Source organism: Amphiprion ocellaris, chromosome 7 (genome assembly GCF_022539595.1).
Source record: "Amphiprion ocellaris isolate individual 3 ecotype Okinawa chromosome 7, ASM2253959v1, whole genome shotgun sequence".
Lineage (NCBI taxonomy): Eukaryota > Metazoa > Chordata > Actinopteri > Pomacentridae > Amphiprion > Amphiprion ocellaris.
The window spans coordinates 27,949,872-27,974,623 of record NC_072772.1 but is presented as its reverse complement, the minus strand read 5'-3'; the positions used below and the strand labels follow the sequence as shown (position 1 = coordinate 27,974,623).

Here is a 24,752-nt window from a genome sequence, read left to right as displayed (position 1 = left end):
ATGCTTTCTTGTTATTTTTCTTCGTTATATGGCCTTCTGAGTACAACAGCGACTACTGTATGTAGAGATGTTGTAATTTATGATAGGGGTTGACAGCTTATTGGAGCATAAAGAAACAGGACATTAAAGCGAGAGAAAAAGAAAGAATAGTCGTATAATCTTCTGACAGAACATGGCTGCAAGTGCGAAGGCTTGGTTTCTGCCGTAACTGCTGGTCCTCGGGAAGGCTTTGTCTGTCACTGTGTGAGTGAGCAGACGGGAGTAGGGGCAGAGGGAGTCTTTCAGACAGAGTGGACTATATACGCACACACAGACACCATTAGAGATGCTTGGCTGGGTAAAGTGGCAAAAATACCTCCCTTTTTCCCCTCTTCCCCTAATGGTGGCCGACTACACTAAAACCCATGTTCAGAGAATTACAATGTCATTTATAGGACACCAAGGCAGCCCTCTGCCTGCCTCCCCTCCACTCACCTCTTTTATCTAGTTACAAGCCACTGCCTTAACTGGTCTCTAATTCAATGCTCTGGCACACAGTGGGCTGGAGAGAAGGATGTGAAGTGGCCATGCCTTACAGGCAGATTCTTCCTATAGACACACAGGTCACTGACAGCTCTGGCTGGGCTTGGCACATGCAATATTATAATTTCACGAGAAGAAGAGAAAAGAGATATATTTCTGCTCAACAGTAAGAATATGCCTTCAAGAAATGGGTTGACATTTTAGGGGAATATGTTTATTTGCATTCGTGCTAAGAGTTAGATGGGAAGAATAATACAAACGACGCAATTTGCCTGATTTATAGTCCCTCATTACACCACAACTTGTTATTTGTATACTTGCTTTTTTGTCCTGATTAAATCTATTAACCCCAAAACACACCATCGGGTTTGAGAGGCATGTTATCTTTTAAAAATCCATCTAAATTACACAATTTAAACTGTAGAAACAGGAAGAATCATTCAATTTTGATTTTACAGTCATTTGAGACCTGCTGTTGCGTCATGAAAATTGCAAGAAAAAAATTGCTGCATAACAGAAGATCAAATTTTTCATCAAAATTGCTTTATTCTATGTATCATTTTAAAATTTGGTCAAAGTAACCTCTCCAGTAATCAGAACATATATATATAAAATTCATCAGCCATTAGTGAGTCAGGTGTGACCAACAGTTTTGTGACAAAAATCCAGGAACCTTTGGCTGAACTGCAGGCTGTGTTTAGACAGATAGGATACAAATGTGGAGACAACTTAAAAATATAAGCAGTAAAATAAATATACTATGCAGAGTCACATTTTTTCCCAATATTTGTAATAACTGTGGGTACTTAAAGAAATGTTGCACATTCTTTCTTTTTATTTTTAGAGGTTATGCCATTATAATTTTGTTATACTGCACAAAGACATTTTTGAGTTGTCTCTATTTCTAGCCATGGCTGTGCTGTTTCTATAGGGGAGCTGGACCTTTTATTGCAGCGAGAAATGAGCCCAAGTGATTGAATTTGTCACAGAAGCAAAGAACGCCCAGAAACCGCTCGGAGCTCTGAGGGTTAAAGAAACAGAATATAATGTGTTAATTAGTGACCTTTAGAGGTGCTGGCTGGCAGATTTTCCACCCATAGACAGGTCCAAGCTGGCTGTTTCCTCCTGTTTTCATTCTTTATTCGACAAAAGCTAATGTCTCCTGGCTTAACCTTATAGTTGGCATCAACAGACTTGAAAATAATCTTCTTTTTCAACTCTTACCAAGAAAGCGAACAGCAGTAGTTCCCAAAATGTTTAAGTATTTCATTAAAGCACTGTAAGTTGAAAAAAAGAGGATCTAAATTCTTAAATTAAAAAAATATTTAAATAATTCACACATGTATTGATGATGCCATACAAGTGAATGCATTTAACAAGAAATGTACTGTGTATTGCAACGTATACCAGTGGTGGGAATTTGAATCAGCACCAGCTCGGCTTTGATTCAGACTTCAACCAAAGTAAACTCAGCATCTGAAGGGGGGGAAAGTTGAAGTTACAGTGCTTTGCTCTCCCTCTAAGGAGATGGAAGGAATAATGAATGTCAGGTCTGAAGGAGGAGAGCGGGATGAAAAGGAACAGAAATAGAGCAGCTTTCATGATAGCATGGATCTCCACTGGGGACATGAAGCTGCTCATTAAAAACGTTTCTTAGTGTAGGGGAGAGAAGGTAACTGGAGTTTTCTGAAGCAGTGAGAGACCCCGAAGACTCTTTGCTCCCCTACACTCATGCCAAGCCTTTCTGCAAAGCTACAAAGTCCACGTTCCTGTGAAGTCCGTGGTTGTATGTGACCTGTTGTGCTCCCATACTGTCCATACATGTTGCATCTCACCTCATTATGTAACATCTTGTGTACTTTTTTTTGAGCAAAAAATGATACGTGACTTTAAGTTCTATATTCTCTCACTCTTAAGTTATATCTGGCTGCAGAGTCCCTCTCCAGTCTCTGCTCTGTGGCTTTCCCCCTCAGCATTGATGCACCCAATGAAAACAAAGCAAGCTCAAGGCTATGCAGCCCTACAGTTATAGGCTGGGAGTGCCCAAACCTTGGGTATAAATACCCAAAGCTGAATCTATATTTAGTTTCAGTCCCCCTTTGAAGAGAGGCCCAGTTTTGTCAGAGGAGATGAGTTCGCTGTGTAATTCCTGTGTAGCTTCTAGCCACAGCGTCTCTCTGTATTTTTCATATTTGGGTTGAGCTGTTGCTATACCAGTGCCAGACCATCCTTCCCTAGAAGAGGCTCATTTACAATATTGATGGCTGGTCTTGTGTAGAGGGACTAAAGATGATTGAACAATCACGTCAGCTCACCATTTATTGGTAAAAGTCAAGCGTCGCCCAGAGGTGCGATTAGGAAACCCAATTACTTTCAGACTATACTTACACTGTGGTGCCGTCTGCCTTGGGCTTACAGTTGTTTCTTTTATTACTTCCATTCTTCATTAATCTTATTCTGACACCTTTTCTATCTCCTCATGCCTGAATTTCCTCTAATGCACCGCGATTTACTTTTTTTTTACCATGCTCATCTCTGAAATGCTTTTGTTTTTCATGCTGGCAAATACAAGTTTTAATAGTAGCATAATCACAATTTTTTGGACTCAAGACAAACTGTACCATGTTTTCTCTTTGCTCTCCCTTCTGGCTTTCATGAAAATCAATAGAAATATGCCTCATTGCTTCTGTAAATTTATTTTGATGACAGTGATATACTCTTTACTGTGCCTGAGTCAAGTTAGTTTATTAGATTATATTAGAGTGCATGATGTTACATTGCACAAGATGCAATACTGGCAGCTTTTTCAGAGCACTGGGAAAAGTGATTACAGGCCTTTGGCAGCAAAGGCTAACCAACAGATGATACAAACAAATGCGCTCAACAGAGATTCCCAAAGATGGCTCGCACTGGTCTGTGTGGCCGGTGACGTCATTCTGAAGTATTTTCTGGACTAAGATGTAAAGGGTTTACTCCTGAAGAGACAGTTTGGTCTGCCACAAATTGATTTATAGTTGCAAATACTGTACAGTATGTCTTCTTACATCTCTTCCATATGCACAGTCTAAGAAGCATGAAGAAAAATAATATACATAAATCAAACTTATTGCTCAAACAATGAGTGCTATGATACAGGGTTGCACAACTTGAAGATTATATATTAAAACTAAAGGATGTTACAAGGCAAAATGACATGTAGTAAACAAAAATGTAAATGTATAGTTTGCACTTTTTTAGCTCAGAATATGATGGCAGCAGGGATGTTGTATGCACTGACAAAGAGTCCTTTATTTTTAGAATAAATTAAATGTCTACTCATTATTATTAATGTTAAAAAAATACTTCATTGCTGTGGATATAAGAGGATATTTAGTGTTACTTTTATTCACGTAAGAAAACTGCTACTATTATGACTTCATTAATGTACAAATTCAATATAACATGTAGCAATGCTATACATAATATGGTCAGTAGATGTATAATATGTTCTGTGACCTGTTGTCTCAACTTTGTAGCTTTTTGAATCTTGCGTATTTTAATATTAGTGTTCATTCACAATCTTCTTTTTATTGTAGCACTTGCTGTAAGACTGCAGCATCTCTGTTTTGTGTTTTTTGTCAGCTGGTGCTATTGGGATTTGTATATTTAAATGATAAATGAAAATGTATTTTCACATGTGTCAGCAAGTAGATAATTATTACACAAGCTAGTAGTGACAAATGAAAATAGAATCATCAAATAAATGCATTTTTTTACTCAATACTTTATGAAATACATTTTGTTTGTGTTTTTGTACGATTATATAAACCTAATACGAGTTATTTTCCATCAGCATGTCTTCGTCTTCCAGAATATGCGTTGTTTATATATTTCAGCTTAAAAACAAGTTTGGACTTGAAGTCAAATGTCTTTAAAGGGGAAAAAAAGGTTTCTTCCATAGTGACCAAATCATATAAAACTCAGTATTGACCTGGCTGGCAGATTTATAAAGATGGATGGGACGGGGGAGAATCTGGTGTTGGAAGGATATGAGTGGAAATGGATGGGGTTAGCGGCCCTCCAGTGTAATAAAAGAAATGAAAGTAGTAATAGACTCAGTGAATTCCATTAGGGACACACTGACACTACACAAGCCATTCATTATGATGATGCTGTGAAGTGAGATATTTCATTGTGGAGCCCAAAGCCTGGTGTGAAAGGGGACACTGAGGGATGGGTGGAGCGCAAAGGTCTGCCTCAGCCTCGTTTACTGCCGTTCTCTGTTTCTATGGAGATTCAAGTCTTTTCAACCAATCAATCAATGGAAGCATGCTTTTCATCAGGCAACCTTGAGGTTTTCTATGCAAGCGCTGACAGGCAGGAGCCCATTGAAATCTTGTGTGTGAAACTGTGTACAACTTTCCAAGGGTGTGTTGAAACCGAGTCCAAATGGATTTGCAATCTAAGCCGTGTGTTTGGACAAAATTGAGTTTCTTTAGAATGCACATTTGTCACATGGCAAAAGCTGCTACTGTAATTTGCAATGCTACCCCACTTGTATATTAGTTTTTAATTGATTTTCGCATAGCAATCTAATTTTCAGTGACTGAATGCATCGTCTTCCTTTTTGTAGCTGGAAAGGGAGGAAAGAAGAAGAAAACTAAGGCTGGCTCCAAACCTGCTAAAGCCAACGGGTCCAACTGGGCCAATGTTCCCCTGCCCCCTCCCCCAGTTCACCCCCTCCCCGGCACTGAGATGGACCATTATCCAAATGAGCACCATGAAGGAGGAGGGTAAGTACACCAATGTTATAAACAAATACATACTTCTGCTATGAACGGACGATAACCTTTACACCTGTAGGTCGTATCTTCTTATATAAATCCTCTACTGTCTGTTTAGTTTCAGGAAAATAAACAGACACAAATTCTAGCTTTGCATTACACCCACAATGTCGGGTTTGATAGATTATGATTGAGGCGGATCTCTGCTGTATATTCCTCTTCTGCCCACCTACGCAGCAGAGCATCTCGTGTCTTGTTTGCTGCAATAAACGAGACGCAGCGCCAACGTTAGCAACAGCACACATTTCTGTTAGCAACAACAAGGTTAAGCTTTGTTTTCTCTGCAGCTAATTACTCTGCTACTGTACATGTGGAGAGAAGTGAAGGATCGGTGTGTGGATAGTCTCCACAGGCAGCCAGATTCACACACATGCTCACTTACACAGGAACTCATATAGAGATGGATGCAGATCAAACTCTTTGCTGATGTCTGTCTTCAATGTATGCGGCTGATTTCAAGAGTAGAAAATAAATGATAAAGACGTGTTTTAGCTGTCTCCTGCTGCTCGCTAGTGTTTACATTTGCAGATGGTTTCAAACTGATCTATTTGCTGGATTCCACAGTGGGAAAAATCATATTAGTGTTGTTTCATAAAGAGAGTGTGAGAGAGAGATGTATATGCTATGTATGTTCCCACCAACTGAGGCTGCAATACCTGAGTTTTTGTAAATGTTTGATGCAATACCAATCTCTTACACTAATTGCATGGCTTTTTTTTGGATCAGCTGAGTCTCTTTAGCGTTTCATTTGGTGTAGCATATCTAACATTAGCTCAAACACACTCTACTTAAGGTACGAAGCAGCAGAAGCTTTTTTAAGTGATTGTGAGTGTCTCTCTCTTTGGTCCAGTAGGTGCGATGTCCTCACACTCCCATTTCCAATCTGGGAGAGTCATCTGCTTTAATAGGCTATCTGGCAAATGAAGAGTCCCGCACACTGTAAATCTGAGGCTGCTCTTAATGGCAGCAGATTAAAACAGTTATGTCCTATGGAGTGTGCACTGACAAATTTCTTTAATGAACATTTTCTTTATGGCAAGTATTATTTCAGCATGTATAAGCACAGCTACGAGGAAGTGAAGCCTGACAGCCGCTGTAATTCTACTCAGGACTGTCGTATAACAAATTCTTAGGAACGTTGGACAAGGTCACAAAGCTCTATGTTCATATATAGCAATTTCTAATAAAATATTTATCCTTTTATGCTGTCTGCTTTCCCTTCCTCCTTCAGTTATTATTTCACATTTGAAGGCACTGAAAATACTACACACCTCATAGTATACATTTTCCAATTTCTTTCCTCTGTAATAAGGAAGCCTTTTAACTCAGCGAGTCGTGTTACATATATGTGATTCATTTTTGGGTGTGGCAATTTTCAATTATATATGATCAGACAATAGCTAAAACAGCTTACCGTTTAAGTCATATTTTAGTCCATTGAAAGAAATTAATCACCATCTATTCTGATTCATTTGAATCACAGTTTAAGCAAAAATTCCAAACATTGTCTTATTTCAGCATCCCAATTGCCAGTATTTTCTGATATTTTGTAGGTAGAATAATTGTTCGAATGATTTGGAAAATAGTTATAAAACTAATAATAGTCTGACTTGCCATATGTTGACAGCGGGCATAAGTCTGCCACTGGTGTTGGGTTTTTCACAAGCCTTTCTCCTTCTCTTTTACTGTCTCACCATTTTGAAAATCCCTTTCACAATGGCAAAGAACATCAAAAAACATCCAGGCAGCAACTCTCCACATGGAAAATTTCAAGTTTCGCTGAGGGTTTAGGTCGTGAATTAAGTCCTTTAGTGATTTAGCCATTTTGATAACAGCGCTCACCTCCCTGTGTACAGACGTTCCACCACGTTCACTATTTTGCGGTGGCACGTTGCTGCATTCTTTGTTTAGCTCTGCCCAATGCGGTTAAAATAGGTTTAAAGAATTACAAACCAGCCAAAGCTTTTTCTTCCACTGTAGCAGAATAATAATGAAGTGCAACCAGACCAATCTGTGTTGCAGAATGGTCTGACTATGCAAGACTATAAAAATAATTACTACTTATAGCCGTAGATCAGAGTAAAGATTGGCTAATGAATTCCCTGTATTAACTGCCGCAATGTTTGACCAGTATACATATATCTTTCCCTCAGGTATGAGAGTGACGGTTGGGGCCCACCCATGCCTGTGCAGACGTATCTTCACCAGGGCATGGAGGATGAGCTGGAGGAAGAGGAGGAGAGGGTTCCCACTCCGCCCATCCGAGGGGTGGCCTCTTCTCCAGCTGCTGTGTCCTTTGGGCAGCAGTCCACAGCGACTCTCACCCCCTCTCCTCGAGATGAGATGCAGCCCATGCTCCAGGCACATTTAGATGAGCTGACCAGAGCGTACCAACTGGACATGGCAAAACAGACATGGTAAACACCGCATTAATAAATAGCATTATAAAGTATCTATCTATCTATCTATCTACCTATCTATCTATCTATCTATCTATCTATCTATATCTATCTATCTATCTGTCTATCTGTCTATCTGTCTGTCTGTCTGTCAGTCTGTCTGTCTATCTATCTATCTGTCTATCTGTCTGTCTGTCTATCTGTGATGACAGATGTATTGTTTTAGTTGATAATACATGCATTGTTGTCATTTTAAAATGCTTACTGTACATTCTGTTCCTGTTTATTGCTGCCAGGATTTATTTTGGTCCTGCAGTATTCCTCATGTCAACTGTGTGTGCAGTAGAGATAAACCCATTAATCATTCCACTTTAATGGGCTCATGCTACCACTTAGGCGACTACTGTATTTTGCTCACTCTAAGAGACACAATTTCTTACCCATGGTTGTTTACTGCCCCTACACACATACGGCACATTCCATTGTTGTTGTGCTCATGCAAGTCAGATGAAGGCCATGCTTCATTCTGTCAGCAACGCAGAGAGAATGAGAGACTGGCATTCATTCATAACAGTGAAGTGGGTGGTGGTGGTGGTAGGGGGGGAGCGGGGAAGCCTTGTCAGGAAGGAGATGTCATGTTACCCAGTAATGACTATGTTGGTTAGAGAGCATCTCTGACAACACCAGTGGGCCAGTAATTACAACCAATTCCCACTGCAAACCGCGTCAAAGACTTTGCACTCCTCTAACAAACGTGGCTGTCAGCAGAGCAGGCTGCCACTGAGGTGACAGCCGTGTGTCGACAGGCCTGGAGAGCGCGCCTTTGTACCATCCACAGCAGCAATTAGCAGGTCATTGTGTTAGCATACAAGCAGCTCTGTAGAATTAGTCGAATTGTCCGGATTCATTCAGCAGCTCACATGACATGGGTCTGTGAGATTAGCTCTACATTTACGCATACATCCTTGTTTTTTCACCATCATGTGGCATAGAAAGCGTTGAACATTCTCTTTATTCTGTGCATTCATCACTGCTCAACATCCTCTCATATAGGCTAATATGCTGTCTTTTTTTTCTCTTTGTCAGGCACATGCAAGGAGGCTCCCTTCCTCCTCAGGCTCCAGCTCCTCCAGTGGGCTACGTGTCGAGCACAATGGTTTCCGACCTGGAGACTGACCTGCCTGATGATGATGAGGAGGAGGACGATGAGGAGGAGGATGAAGGCTACGGAGCCAGGCATCCCCGCGGTATTGAGCACACACCAGGGTCTAGCATGGACAACCTGGACAGCTCTTTAACAGGTGAGGTGGCTGATTCCCAAGCGGCGCTATTTGGGCTCAGGTGTTTTTTTGTTAACAATATTATAATTTAGTTTTTTATTCATTTTGTTTTTGTTCTCGTCTCTGGAGAAAATATATCCATGTCCCATATTATTGTTCCATCTTGTTTTACAGTAAAACGTGACACGTTCTCCACGAGTTTGCTATGTGTTAATTTTTATGTGAACATGCCGAGTGCCCCTCAATCAAGTTTTTTAAAGCACTTTTGGCGACTCTGGGGAATTCTAATTGTCATTTCCAAAAAAGAGATAAGAAAGTCCATGAATTTTAAACAGGATAGTGAGAGGGAAATTAAGAGGAGGGAGAGGCAGGGGAGAATGACTGTGATTTAACTCGCACACAGTTCCAGAGCCAGCACCACCCATATCTTCCTGAGGAGATTTGAAATAAATTTCACGTGCGGCATATTCTATTTCAGACTAGAGGCACCATTTCCATTTTTACAACTCACTGAAAACTTTTACAGCCGTCTGTTAGGGGGACATATGAAGGGCATGACATTGCAGCCACAGAGCTGGGTTCTGGACTGCTACTCTCATACTGACCAGGCTTCACTATCCCTTTGTAATCTGGAGGGCAGAACTGAGGAAACCTCTGTGAAAAATGTGTAACATTTTGGAACAGGTTTGATAGACAATGCTGGTGTTGTGTCTTTCTTTGTGAATACTGAAAAGTAAAATCCATATTGGTACATTTATGGGTGGAAAGTAATGAGGAAAGTGTAGAAAATAGGAGGAGCTCAGGCAGTTGAGAGAGAAAGCATGAGAGTAAGAAGACTGACAGTGCTGCTTCTGTCAGAGGCAGCCTTAAAGACTAGTTTTCCATGGGATGATGGAACAGTGGTTTTGGTAGCGCTGACACAAGCTGCTGCTGATGTATTTAGAGGAATATAAAGCAGCAACTGGGCTCTAATCTACTGCATCTCTCCTCCACTGTATTACTCTGAAGACAGCACTATTTCTTTTTATCTCTCTGCAAGTCTGCCTCTCACCCCATCGTTTGACAACACAGACATGGTCCCAGCTCCAGGGTTAGTGGGAGGAAGAGAGGGAAGATAGTGGAAACCGCTGAGATTTATTGTGCACACCATTTTGGGGCTATACAAATAGGGGAGGGGAGGAGTGAGATTTCTGTCAAGCGTTGCTTGATAGATTTGTCATTGTTTTAATAATATGGAAATAGGTCGGTTTTCATAATGTTACACCTAAGAGCAGTAAATCAAACATTTTTAGTGATGTTCCAGAAAAAAAACAGCCTTCTCCTCTGGGGCCATTTTTCAGCAGCAGATTGTCTGCACAGGCTTTCCAGTGCGTTATTCTATGCTCCGAGTTAATACAACATATTTTTAGCTGATAAATGTAAGTCCTCATGTTGTGGTGGGTATTGCAGTGCCATTTCGTGCTTGAGCCAGAGAGATGAAGTGAACACATAGGTATTACTCGGTATTACTTGGCTTTGTATAAATCGTGCAAAGCTGAGATGTGGTAGCAGTGAAACTGTTACGCCTACAATGAGCTGAAAGCTTGGCTGTTCTGGGTGATTTCTCTCCCATAAAGCCTTCCCAGGTTTGTGAGGAGCAGGGTCACGTCTCCTGACGGCAAGTAGAGACGCCTGCTCGTCAGGGGGAATGATTTTCTCACTTAACGACATGCAGATTAGGGTTTCCGTCAGTATAAATCAGTTTTAGTGGCAGGAGGGACCAGGCCTGGATTTTACTGCCCCCCCAACCTTCTAGCCTTTACTGGCCTTGCTCCATCAGTGCATGGAGCATGGGAGGTGTCAGCCAGTGTTTTTTTGAGAACATGGTTTGGCCCATTGCTCTGGTTCAAGACATGATAAAATGAGAGACGTGTAGTGCAAACCTTGGTCTGGAGCCACAGAGGGAAAAAAAAAATTATATTTCTAGGGCAAAAAGAAAAGTAGATTGAATTTTTATCAAATTATGTTACAGTGATCACAGTTTGATTGGACTGCTGTTTCTGAGAATAGAAGTGCTCCAGAGGTTCTGCAGTAGAGGGTGGCAGTTAGTGCAACTGAAAAGTCATTCTGTGATGTGATTTGCTGAGGCAGTGTTCCTTTGCTGAGCCGGAGGACTTGGAAGCTTCAGTGCTTTGGCTGGCACTGCCTATACTTCATTATCTGCTCTATTCTTTGTGGGAGGATTGGACCCAGTGGAATTGCTGTCTTTCTTTCTTACAGAAAAACTCTTAGAAAAGAATTTCAAAGAAAATAGACAGGAAAGATGGAGGGCTTGAAAGTAGTTACTGCCGTGGATTTCAGCTAGCTGCTGTAAAAATGGGTTGTGTAAGGGGGGTACTCTACCTTATGCAAGCCTATCTTTTATAAAAGTTTCCATTAATCTGAGAGAATTTTCCTGCAAGAGGAGTGAAAAGCTGTTGCAACTTCTGCTGTAGAAGGTGCAATTCCCCCATAGTCACATCCAGTGACTAAGTAACCACCTCTCTTAGAGACGAAAAAAGACGGAGAAACTCGCAGATGGGGAAGTTGGAGAACTCTTTGAAGGGGATTTCCCAGTATGTCTGGATAAATCAACCACCACCACATAGCCAAGTTTTGTGTCCAATTTTAAATGTGTCCTGTTGTACTGCAAAGGGAAGTGCCAGCTGATATCCTAAACTCTGCATCTGATTCATGTGTGAGTTCATTTGAATCTCAATCTGCAGCCATCCTGGCCCGGATTGTGCCACCTTTTTGTATCATAGCGACCTTTTAATAAATCCTGCTGCTAACTTTTTGTCCCCATCGTTTTCTCAACAACCTTTACCCTCGCACCTCCCCACTTCTCTGTTACGCCAGTCTGTTCAATCACATCACTCGGTGTGAGGGAGAGATAGAGTGTGTGAGCCGAGCGCTTGGGTTCGTGCCACTTTAGCAAAGTCTGCCAAACCAGTCCCACTGAAAGCTGTCACATTAGCCGACTGTTCTCCGTGTTTTTGCCTGCCAAAGCGGCATATTTTTATTGGCAGACTCATACTTTTATATTTAAAGTGCTGGGATAGCATTTTATGTGAAGGGAGAAGATCAAAGCATAAAGAAATAAAGTACCGTACACGTCAAAAGTCTAACAATATATACATCTTCCTTATGTGTGCACTACTGCTGAATACTTAATTATGTTTTGTGTCATGTTGACCAGGATATCAATTAAATCTATCTTTTCATCCTTTTTAGATCTTTAAAGTAACACTACATAAATAGAAGTGTTTAAAACTGTACTAGCCATAAGTGAGATGCCTCTATTTTGTATTCTGTTTCTCTTTTCCTAAAATTATTGCAGCTTTTTAGACACTGGTGGGTGTGTATTGTTAAACATGGTTAAAAAAAAAAAAAAAAAAAAAAACTATGTGCATACCACCAGGTGTTTGATTCAGTACACTGTTTTGTGAGATGTCACCTGAGGCAGTTTTGTAGCTAAGTCTGCTCTGCACAGGTGCGCTCATTGTTCTTTATCAAAAGAAGAACAAAATCAGTTGATGACAGTCCTGCTGTTCCACTGTGTGCATTCCTGTGCGTTTGTGTGCATTTTGTGTGTGTGTGTGTGTGTATGTGCACTTTATGTGTTTGTAATAGATGAAAGAGGGCAGGCCAGAACAGAATGACTATACAAAAGCACTCACCTGCAAGAACAGAAATGCCCTGCAGCAAATACGAAATCATTTAAGTGTAGGACGTTAATATTACCTCCTTTTTATAAGATCACTTGATACCGTCATCCATCTAAATACAAAATCAAGGCACAGATGTTCAGAATGTCAGATCATATATCCATAAAAGTTGCAGCCACTGTGCTCAAAAGTATGAACAGGATGTGGTTGAATTTGAGTATTTCTAGATAAAAAATAAATCACTTCACACACACGTGCATTAGCTGAAAGCTGTGGTGTTCCACAGGGTCCATGGTGAATGGGTGGGGTTCTGCCTCGGAGGATGACCGTAATTTCTCCAGCCATAGGTCCAGCCTGGGCAGTTCGTCCGATGGCTCCATCTTTACCCACTGCAGCTTTGCTCAGGCCCTGGTGGCCGCTGCAGACAAAGCAGGCTACCGCCTCGAGGGCACGAGCCTCAGCAAGAGAGGTTGGTGTGAGAACCAGACACCCACTGCTGGACTGGAACTTTCACCAGTGGCAGTTGATTTGCTCCTTCCTGTTCTAAATATTCCTCCTGCCATCTTTTGGCTAATGTTTGCTGTCCTGCGGTTTCCTTGCTGCTGCTTGTGGATGCTGTGCCCAGGTTGTGCATGGTACCTGTTGTACATGGCTGTACTGCGGACATCTCCTTATCCTAAACTCAGCTCCTCTGTAACTCTTTTGCCCTCCAGCTTCTTGGATTAATCCTGTAATAACTGGGTGGTATTTTACACTTGCAACCTTTTGCAGACTTCTACCAGGGTGCTTTCCTTTCTAATGAAAACCTTTCCCCTTATTTTTTAATAGGTTTTTGGATCTTGATTGATTACCTATATTTTTCTCGATGGCAGTCTCAGTTCCACTGTCTGTCTCTGTGTTGCCTCTTTTATATCTTTATTAACCAGCTGGCTTGTGGTCCTGCTTCCCTCCTGCAGGTAAAGGCTTGTCCCACAGGCCCCGGCCCAGCAGTCCATTTTCAACAGATGGCAGCACAGTTGGCACACACAGTTTGGGCCACCAGAGGGCCACCAGACCCACACGCAAACCCCGAAGTCAGGGCACAACACCCCACCGGAGAGACGCTGGTGCAGACGGTGAGGCAGCAACTGAAGACACATTTTAAATAGTTTAAGCCGAAAGTTTCCTGCAGTGCCTGTTGTTCATTTAGAAACAAGTAGGAGATATGTTGATATGTAATATAATATTGAGAGGACATGATTAGAATCTCTAGTTATTACCGCATTATGTTCAACAGATTGATTTTGGGTTTTCCTTACCGCAGACCTACCTCCTCCCCCTGAGCCTCCTCCCTGTCAGGGGCAGGGCCGTATCCAGGGGGCTCGCAGTGTAAGCAGCATGGTACCCCCTACAGATAGGAAGGCTTCATCTCTGGAGCGCCCGCCTATGTCAGGACCCCTGTGTGGGCCGGATGACATGAAGAGCTCCATTGACAGGCAGACACGCACTTCTCTGGATCATCATCGTCAGGCTCAAGACAGACTGGGCTCCATGGACCGAGCTGATGATGGGCGCAGGGGACACAAAACAGGTACACATGAGACTAAACTAGAGTCTGCCGCTATGCAAACAGTTCTGCAAAGCTGCACTGCTATCATGCTTCCAATTACAATGCTTCCATGTTTAGCGTACATTGTGAGCATGGCTGCAATAGCACTTACAGCACTACTTATGCATTAAGCTGAAAGTCAGCTGAGGTTACTGGGTCTTGCAGTATTGTGCATGTTCTCATGAGCAAAAGTATTAGAGAAGTGGAAATCTGGAAGTGCTTGCATTGGTGGATGATAAGTCATCACCAGTTTTATTTAATTCATTGTTTAGTAATCCATCCAAAGGTTGTCAAGACAATGTAATCCATACCAAATGTTGGAACAGAGAAATGCATGGACGGACTCACATTACGATCAGAGCCATGTTGCTGGTGTGTTTACAAAAGGTTCAGGGAAGCCAAACGCATTTTTAAGATTATACACTCCAGAATGCATAAGACCTCACCTGACTTACTTCTAAAAAATGTAGGGCAAACCATAGCAGGTGTAGTAAATTAAAACTTCTGTAAAATAATTTGACTATACAATATTTCATCACTAAGAAAATAAAACATACAGGTCTCACATTCTAAGCAAATGAAATCCGACTGGAATTGGAACATCTCTTGGTTGGGTCTGACGTATTTACTTTATTAAAGGGAGAATTCATTGTTTTATAGCAAGAAAATGACAAGAACATAGGAGCTGAGGTGCTGCTGGGGCTTGGCTATGGGGGGATTTTTTCTCAAACTTCTCGTGTTGAAGTTAGCTTTCATTCTGCTCTGAGACTGGGCTCCCATGAACAGATTGCACCGTCTGCCACTTGCTCTGGTTTCCAGAATGCCCCCCTCAGCCCTCCCTCAGCCTCCCCGTTGCCCCTGTAACTGTTGCCAGTATTGGTCTGCTCCACTCCAAGTAAGGCAGGAGGCCCCGGCAACTGAAATGCACTCTAATCGCTGCAGCTTTCTCTTCTCACACAAACAGCAGCCACTCTACACCCCATCTGTGTGTCTATGTTCGTGTGCATGTGTGTTTATGACCGTTAGAGCTCTCCATGCTGTGCTCTCTGCTCCTCTTTTTGCCAGGACTTTCTCAGACAGTTAATCTGAGGCTGTGAGACAAAGACAGGTGCCACAATCAGCATCGTTACAAAAAACCCTGTAGGTGAATTCCCACGTGTCAGAACGCTGACTGATGCACAGTAGAATCCGCTGAGGTCGGGGCAGGCTCTATTACAGTCATTAGCGGAGCAGTGGGGAGTGGTTTGATGAGATTTCATGCAATGATGGAGACTGCTGAGGGTCAATGTTATGCTGCCCTGCAGCAGGGGGTGCCTCAGCAGCCAGTGGTCCCTCTGTTATTGTATTTACGCCCCCCATAAGGCTGGTAGCTGCAAGGCCATGTGTGAGGCTGAGAGTCCTCTCTGTGGCATGCCCTGGCATTGCTTGTTGGCACCACCACTGTGCAGATGTCAGGATGAGGAGGGGTTTGAAAAGTGCTCTTTGTCTCCATGCATCAGATGTTAGATGTGTGTCACTGCAATAATAAAAATCACATGTCTGCTTGTCTAACTCACAGTTCTTGGTTCCCGTGTGTGTGTTTTCAGAAGAAGGGTGCGTGCCGTACAGTAAGCCATCGTTCCCATCCCCTGGTGGCCACAGTTCCTCCGGCACAGCCTCCTCCAAGGGCTCGACGGGGCCACGCAAGACCGAGGGTCCACGACAACCACAACAGTGGACCGCCACAGAGCACGCTGAATTCCTGGGGACCAACGGACAAGGACAGTACTCAGGAGAGTTATGTAAGTGTTTCGGGACTTTGATGTTTTACAGCATCGTTTTATGATAGATGGCACACACAGCGAAAAAAAGTCAGATTTTATAGTCCAATAATTCTGACCATAAAATTACCTTAGATATTTCTTACCAAACAACAGTTTATCCATCCTCCCAGTGTTTGTCTAGACACTTAAAGAATGTGTCTCATTATACTTCCAGCATGTAACTTCTGCAAAAGTACAATGATAATGTGTGTATGGATTCAACAAGCACAGTAAAATGTGTTAATAACTGAGCTTTCATGGTAGTGACGGTCATTGTTTTAACTTGGGTGACAGCCAGGCTTTCCGCTTCCAGGTTTTATGCTAAGCTAACCTGTGTAAGGATAAATGAGAGTAACTGCAGATATATATAGGAGTCATGAAACACGTGTCTATATAGAAACACACATATAGCCACACATATGGCGTTATGGCTGACTGTGGATGTGGATTGAGAGGGCTCTTTCATTGACCACCTTCACAACTTTGTTCATCCCTTCTATTCTCACAGAGTGATCTGCCTGGGATGTGAACTGGAGAAAACCGGGCCCGTCCTTGGAAGAATAACGCCCTCCTTGTGGGGGCGATGAACTTTGTCCTTACCTGTGTGTTCTCTGAGGGGAAGGAGCGCAGCAGAGAGAACCACAGAGAAACGCAGTGTCACAGAACTGTAAATGTGATGTATAGACACAGACATACTGTACATCTCACTATGTTTTCGTCCTCAAGAAAATATTTTCCACCTCCTACCTTACTGTAATTTTCTTTTTGTTAGAAAAATGCAAGTAACAAAAAAAATCCCGAAAACATCTACATGAGAACAAATTTTCTGATAACTGCCCTTCAGGAAAAGGGAATTTTGTTTCCTGTAAATATATTCTTTAACTTGTTGTTGCATTGCTATGCAAGCCTAATTCAGTTTGAGCTTTTTATTTCCATATACAGGAACAGTTGGGTTTTATCTGGTTATTTGTATTATATGTGAATTGAGTGGCTGTTTTGCCATAAAAATAATTGTTTTATAATCCATTGTTTGTTGATAGTTACCATTAATTATTATCATTATTATTATTAATTATTGTTTTTGCACTGCAATTTTTGGTGATAAGCACAAAAACATAGCTCCTGCTGACATGAAGAACCGGAAGAATATGTGAAGAGGAGTTTCTGTACTGTAAAGAGAAGAAAATTATATACTAATGTACAGAGAGATATTAAAGAGTAATGCTTTGCTCGCGGACAGCAACAAATAAAGCGCCCATTTCCATAGTCGAGACTAATTGGGTGGCAGACACACAAGGTTTCTGAGGGTCTGAAGGGCAGAAATGAGGCCGGAATTAGACAAAGGATACTGTATTATTGCAGGTGACTGAGTTGATTATTTAATTCCTAATTAACTGTCCTACAATGATAGTTTGGTGTCGGACACTGTTAATCCTCAGTGTTTTGAGCAGCTCCAGGCATTGTCTTGTTTTCAGAAAGGGATTGAATGAGTGCATTTTCTTCATTTTATACAAGGGTTTCCAAGCATTTCAAGTTTTTTTTATGATTTACTGCCTAAGTAATTTTACTACGCTGAGTTTACGCTCCTCTTTTAGCACACGTACAATAAAACCAGTCAAAAGTGAGGAGGAGTCGGTAAAATCTGTCTGCATGCTGCAGTCCAGTCAAAGCACTTACAGAGGCAGATTTGTGATTCTTCTAAGGCCTTAATAGGTAGAAAACACAAACAAAGGAGTATCTACTGTGATTAGTGGTAACGATACTCCTAAACCTACCTGAAATATCAGTGGAGCAACAGAATTTGTTTACATCTTTTAGGATTTTTTTTTTTAGTTTCAACCATTTTTTAAAATGTTGTTTGCTTTTAAGAGCACTTACTGTTTTATGTTTGTTATATTATCTGTGGTTCATCCAAGAAAACACAGTGACCTGTGGGTTCCAGCTAAGTGCTGTTAAATTAGGCGATCTATTGAAGCCGTTGTTGCTGTAAATGTTGGTGCCTCAGTTACCAATACACTACTTTCAGCACAGTCTTTAGTCAGTAACTTTGAGGAAAAAGGAATAGTGTGTGTACGATTTACAATGTAGCTTTGAGTCAGAGTGATATCGGAGAAAGGCCTTGTATATTAACTAGCAGGTCCCACTGCCTCCATGTCTACAGCTACAGTGTGGAGCAGAACACTTTCTATCTGCCTGACTGCCACTAAACACACACTTATCATCTGCCGCTTTCGACTTCTCAGCCTCTGATTCTCAATTTTTTGTCCTTTCAAAAGATGTTTTTATTGGTTGTCCTTTTTTTAAATGAGAAGCTTGTTTCTTTGTATGCCTTTTATGGACTCCAAAACGCTGCTTACAACAATGTTTTCAATATTAATGTTCAGGATTTTTGTGGTTCAATGACTGTTTGTTTTGTCTTTTTTTGTACTGCTAATGTTGATTAAAAAAAGGGGGGGGGTGGGAAACTAAAGGCCATCAGATGCTGTTGTACTGTTGTCGTCATGCCATTGTCATTTTTTTTTACCATCCACCCAGTGGCCAGTGTTCTGGAAATGAGGTGCAAAGAGTATCTCAGGTTATTTTACATTCTGGTGGTGTTTATGTATGTGTATATATGTGTATATATCCATACGCATCTCCACTTGATTATGCCATTCCATTTTCATTGACAAAATTATCCCTCTCATGTCCGATTCTGTCGTCCCCTCTTTTCTTTTCTGCTGTGGATTTTGATTCTGAGTATAATGTGCTGGTTCATCCACCTTAAGACAAGATGTCAGTAAAAGAACATACCAAATTAAGATTGATATTTCTAATGTCTAATGCGTTTTAGTGTCTCTTTAATACTCATTGATTTCTTTTAAATCACAGTGTCGTTTTGTATTTATTAAAATGATAATAAAAGTATATTGTGAAATATGCATAAAGATTCGTGAGATATAAAATGTGTTTTTTTGTTCCTTGTAAAGTTTGGTGTCCGAGCCGAGCAGAGAGGCCATAAGGAGATGATAGGCTCGCTGTGCTCACAGCACGGTGAAGTGCCGGGTCAGTAGTCGTCCGAGTCACTCTTCGTCTTGCATGTTCACTGCACTGCTCTTCTCATGTCAAAACTAAAGAAACGTAAAACCTTTTCAACACAATGAGTTAAAATACTCATAATTTGCTTGTCAAGACAATAGAGAAAACGTCTTTTTGGAAGGATGAAAGTGCTTTCCCTCTCTTTTGTTCATTTTCTCAATATTGTTGGTTCTTTGTAGCCTATCTGTGTGTTGCCTTTTTGCTATAAAAGAGGATTAAAAATGACAAAAAGAGAAAGTTGTTGGGTGAAGTCTTTCTGTACAGTCCGGGGTGCAGTGACACCCCGATCCAATGCCATTTCTACAGAACAATACATTCTCCTTTTTTTTCCTGTAAACCACCTTCTGTATTCACTTGCATGTCCTTGTCCAAGAAGAGAGTGGATCAAGAAAATAAACTTTTACAGTCTCATTCCCATGTCCTGTAAGATAAATCCATGTTCTTTTATTTCCTTGTACCTGGATCAATATCAAATAAAATATTTTTGAAAAATGTAATATGACTTTAATTCTATTTGTCTTTGATAGAAAGACTGTGGCGCTAGAGCTTTAACTTAAACACAAAATACTTCTGAAAACACACTGACATTGTATTTCAGATTTTCTAGGCTATTTGTACTGTGGCTACAGCATTAAAAATCCAAGTTTGCCCGTTTCTTCAAAACATGCCTTCTCTCATATCTCGATAGTGTTTGACTCAGCAACAACACGTGTGTAGTTACTTGTGTATGTGTGTGTGCATTAAAGATGTTTGGCCCACTGTGTGTGTTTGAAGGAGTTCCTGACTCTGCTGTGCGTTTTATGTCAGACCAATCCTTACCTTGATCCTTCCAGAGGAGCAGCTTCAAACACAAATCCAAATCTCCTAAATCACTGAAACAGGCAGCTTGCTTTCAAGCTCTCTTACACAGAGCTCAGACTAAAATAACTTGTGAAAGAAAACTTGTGAAAACTGGATTTATTAAACCACAAACGGTGTCTGTATCTGCATTAGTGTACGAGTATAAACAAGCATGAGTGAGCTTGTTTGGTATGGAACCATCTGTCTTATGTTACACTTATACTTGGTTATAACTACACTTGTGGGTCACTGATTCCTAGATTTACAAGTGAACAATGAAGCGTGTAAGTGTTTGGTTTAGTAATCATTTCCATTTTTATACATATCATGTTAGAAACACAACGTAGGTGGACGACATGGGACTGCTACGTCTGTGGTTTGGACTCTTTTTGCACCTGAACCTCACTGTATATAGCAAAAACCTGCACACACATGAAATTGTGCAAAAATGCTTAATATATCGTGGGACACTATAAATGTTCTTTATGAGGAGAAAGGTGAGGAGCTGTGGATCTTACCTCTAGTTCCTACAAAGACTGCATATGAATTTGGATCATTTGACCCCTATAAATGTTAAATCACTTGATCACGAGGATATTTGAGAAAGTTCTTGGCCTAATCTGGAAACAAGGGACATAACTGTGTACTATAAAGCCTCAATCACTAGTCATAAAACTCAGATGTTTGAAGCAATCAAGCAACAATGGAGAGGAAAACTTTGTGTTGTCTGCTTTTGCTCCAGGGCAATGCATCCATCTACACAGTACAGGTGGAAGAAGCAGCCAGATATGATCTTGAACTGTTGCCCCATGAACCTTACTCACAAGACCTCTGATTTCTGTTTACCAAATTAAAATCTCTTGTGCGTAGTCGACATTTTTAGAGTGATGATGAAGTCATCCAGGCTGTTGAGGAGAATTTGTAGGCTCAAGAGATGACCTTGAACATAAGTGGACTTAAGTGCATTGACGTCATAGGAGACTATCTTCAAAAATAATGCAAGAATAATCATTCTCCTTTGACGTTTTATGATGAGGTCCTCATATATTCTCCACACCAACTTAGTTGCCTGTCCTGTCATGTAATGAAGACCAGGTCTACTGAGGGATACACCTAAAAGGTCTTGTGGCAATGAGCTGTCTTCTCAGGGATCTATGAAGCATCACCATCTACCTGGTTTAAGCCCAGATGTTTGGTTGACAGTCTGCTAAATGTAACTGCATGGGTGTACGTACATTTAATGTGGTTATTTGTGCATGAAAAGCTTGTTTTCATGCATCCTGGTGAGTTTTTAAGCACTAGTTTGTACATTATCTGCATCAGCTTATGGCGGAGTTTCTAATTCTTAAATAAAGCAAAAGAAAAAATTCAGAAACACGGCTTTTTTTCCCGAAATGTTTTCTTCTTTGGTGTTTTTATTAGGATGGGGGGACAAATTCACATGATATTGAAGGAGAACATTTCCCCTGCATCTGGAATTCACTTTTCAGTGTATTTTCGAGGAATTCATGCATACAGAATTCACTTTTGTTTAGTTTGTATTGTTGGTTCATTTCCAGGGCAGCAGAGATCAACATATTATTTCACATCCATATCTAGATTAAGAAAGTTTAATCTTTGGGGAAGTTTGATCAGATTTCATTCATTGGAACAGTTTGGACTCAGGTAAAATATCACATACTACAACCGGCTGTGTCTGGGTTCTTTAATTTCCTGCCCCAAACTTAGCTGTGCCATTCCTCCATGGTCAGAGTCTCCAGCTGTGGACTATACCATTCAGCAAGGTAGGCGTCTGCTTGACTTTGGGCAGCTGTAACCAATATTATGTTTATATTTAAACTCGTGTTTCAGTTTGCAATTTAAAATTTGCACTAATCATGTTAAAAAAAATCATAAAAAACATGAAAACGATTATTTTGTCATCTTAACTCCCATCACCTTTAGCAGTTTAATGGACTTTTCCATCACTGTCAATCTGGTGCACCTGAGCTCATTTTGGGGCAAATTTTCGTTTCTGGTATTTACCCGTTAAACTTGACACAAAAGGCGACGAAATATTATCGAAAAGCGAGATGTTGTTGTCCTGGAAGTGACATTATCCACAGAATAGGTTGCATTTGTGGACAAAACGTGAGAAGAGCAGCAGAGAAGTTGTGAATTTTCGAAAAACTACGTCGTGACAAATATTCTGGATTATTAGCAGCGCTGGGCGACGAAAGGACCAGTTTTAAGGTAAAAGCTGTTCAATTTGTCACTAAAAGTGGTTGTTAATGGCTGATTTAATGAGGAGAGCTGCTGCTTTGCTGGTTCGTGAGTGTTTGTTGGGCCTTTTACAGACTGGTGACAGCTGAGAAGGCGAATGGAAATGTTTTCATGTCAGTCAGACAGAAAGGTTCTTTTTTCATCACGTCCAGACACAGTTGAGTAAAGTGTTGCCTATATTCAGAACATGGCAGGTATCTCCAGATTTTGTATGTCTGGCACATTTTCCTATCAGATGCTGAGGGAACCAGGCGACCTGTGCATTTGTGGTTGTAGGAAACATAATTTCTCCTTACTTCTGTTGCTGTGTTTCGTGTTGGTGCTGTAATTCAGTGTATAGTCTCAGAAAAGTTGTGGAATCAGTCTTGAGTGTCTGCCAAAAAAACTGATCATCAAAAACTGATTGTGCTTCATGTTAAAGCTGTTTTGTGCAGTTTGCTGCTTTTATCTGAATCAAGCAATCATAATGTTCAAATACGCATAATTTTATTAATGTGGTCAGCAAAAGTGTGTCTTTTGTGAAACTTGTTTTCAGAGTTTATAGTGTAATCAGGTTTTACATTTTAGATGCATTACAGGCAATGCTATAGTTGTTTTCCCAGTGTTTAGCCTATGGTGTGTCATGTCATTTTTGAACTGTAATTAATATAATTTTTGGATGCCTTTTATATCTAAAATTAAGAAATGATTGTTTTTGCAGTTATTATATAAACTATTACCTCCAAAAGGTCAGTCATTTCAGTCACAATGTTGGGGTGGTACTCACAAGTTGGCAAATATCAAACTGTACTGTATAAGTTGAATAGGTTCTTGTTAGTTATTTCAGCAGACAGAATCAACTGGATTAGTTATAATTAAGGCCAAAATATGACAAAAAGATGGAATCCGCCAGGAATGAATAGGACTTGGTAAGTTCTAGGCAATAAAAAACAATCACATAAAGTTTTTGATATTTCACAGATACCATTTTAAATATCTAGTTGATGATCAAATAGTTTCAAGCAAGTCAGCGATGGTTCAGCAGAAGGCACCGAATTATTTAAGATGGATTAACCCTTATTCCAATTCTACAACTTGATATTGTAGTGGGGTAGTTTTAGAGTGTTTGGAATAAGGTAACGTGTTTGTTTGGTACACACTGCAGAAAAAAAAATCACGTTGTTATTTTTACTTCTTTATTTTATTGGCGGGGAAGAAATGCAAAAATTTCCATTCTTACGAAAATCGACACTCGCATCCCAAAATCTGTCTAAATAAATACATTTTTTATTTTTTGCATATTGTTCAGTGCTACATCGAAGCCATTTTAAGGCAGGAATGGAACATTTCCATGGAAAAAAAAAAAACAAAAACGATTAAATATGTAACTGATGCACAGAGAAGAATTAAAATCAACGACCGAGTGGGACTTACATAAACATGTCAGTTGCACCCAGGTAATGTAGTGTCATCTCCTCTCATTGAACATACAGGGAGGAATGATGGCTGCATGTGATATGCTTTGATCTTATTTACATATCTTGAATCTGCTATGGCACTTTTCATTTCTGTCTCATTATTTTGCAGTTTCTGATGTCCTGCATTTGCATTTTGGACACTGATTAATGCCACTGTCCAGACGGCTGAAACATGATGTTTGAGTTATTTTGTGACGGCTTTAAATCAGTGTCATTTGTCCCCATCATGATTGATCCAGAGAGACTATTAAAGAATAACAGCATGTTTTAACTTTCTCATAAATGTCAGCAATTGCTGATGTCAATTTTCCTCCTTCGACTGGAATCTTCTTGGCTCTCCTTCATCTGAAAAACACATGCATGCAGAAAAACAGTTTCTCTCTAACCCCTGTCACTATATTTAAAAGTGACACTGAAGCCTGAACAGTTTATTTGTTTGTTTGTTTGTTTGTTTGGTTATCAGTCAGAGCGTGTGGACTGATGGTGCAGTTGGAGAGTGTGCAGTTTTTCTGTTTTGTGTCGTGTTTTTAAAAATAACCCCCGATTCAGCTGTGCAAATGGGCTTATTTACACTTGTTTACTTTAGTGTGAGATTTAATTTTAGTTGGTATTAATTATTTTGAGTACAAAGTTGCACTGTTTCTCAGTGTCTTTGCTCTGTTGTTACAGTGATACTTTATATGCCTTGTTAATAGAATAGACGACATGGAATTTATGTTTTTCTGGCAGAAATATAGTTGCTGACCTGATTTATTTATTTATTTTTTGTCATTGTTTACCCTAATTGAGAGCTTTTTTGTAGTTGTTTTTACTTAATGTTTTGGACTAGATTCATGCAGACTTTGGAGGGTTTTCTTTCTAAAATGTAGCAATATTAAGGTATAAAATTCAAATCCATCCAACACAGAGCCAAAGCATAATGTTGGGCGAATAACTCATTTTCATGATATCTCTGCAGAACGGTTGGGAGGTTTTTGCATTCATATTTATGGAAAAGGTTCACCGATCTATCCTG

At 40.4% G+C, this 24,752-nt stretch overlaps 1 protein-coding gene and 1 long non-coding RNA gene across 15 annotated transcripts in view; both read left to right on the top strand.

Annotated features, from left to right (window-relative positions):
* Positions 1–19,675, top strand: part of robo2 (roundabout, axon guidance receptor, homolog 2 (Drosophila)) — a 270,858-nt gene extending 251,183 nt beyond the window's left edge. For 7 of the 14 annotated variants that reach the window (XM_035950225.2, XM_023274733.3, XM_035950226.2 and 4 more), the window contains 8 exons: positions 5,135–5,294; positions 7,499–7,762; positions 8,831–9,045; positions 12,997–13,179; positions 13,667–13,825; positions 14,014–14,280; positions 15,885–16,079; positions 16,609–19,675. In XM_035950225.2, coding sequence (XP_035806118.1) covers positions 5,135–5,294; positions 7,499–7,762; positions 8,831–9,045; positions 12,997–13,179; positions 13,667–13,825; positions 14,014–14,280; positions 15,885–16,079; positions 16,609–16,610 — 1,445 coding nt within the window. In that variant the 3' untranslated portion in view covers positions 16,611–19,675. The remainder of the gene's footprint in view (positions 1–5,134; positions 5,295–7,498; positions 7,763–8,830; positions 9,046–12,996; positions 13,180–13,666; positions 13,826–14,013; positions 14,281–15,884; positions 16,080–16,608) is intronic. The other 7 variants (XM_035950235.2, XM_035950232.2, XM_035950231.2 and 4 more) reach the window with 2 other exon arrangements.
* A 2,306-nt stretch (positions 19,676–21,981) lies between these two features.
* The window catches only part of LOC111571536 (uncharacterized), a 10,738-nt gene continuing 7,967 nt past the window's right edge, over positions 21,982–24,752 (top strand). Inside the window, exon 1 of the long non-coding RNA XR_002746390.2 lies at positions 21,982–22,250. This is a non-coding gene — a long non-coding RNA (uncharacterized LOC111571536). The remainder of the gene's footprint in view (positions 22,251–24,752) is intronic.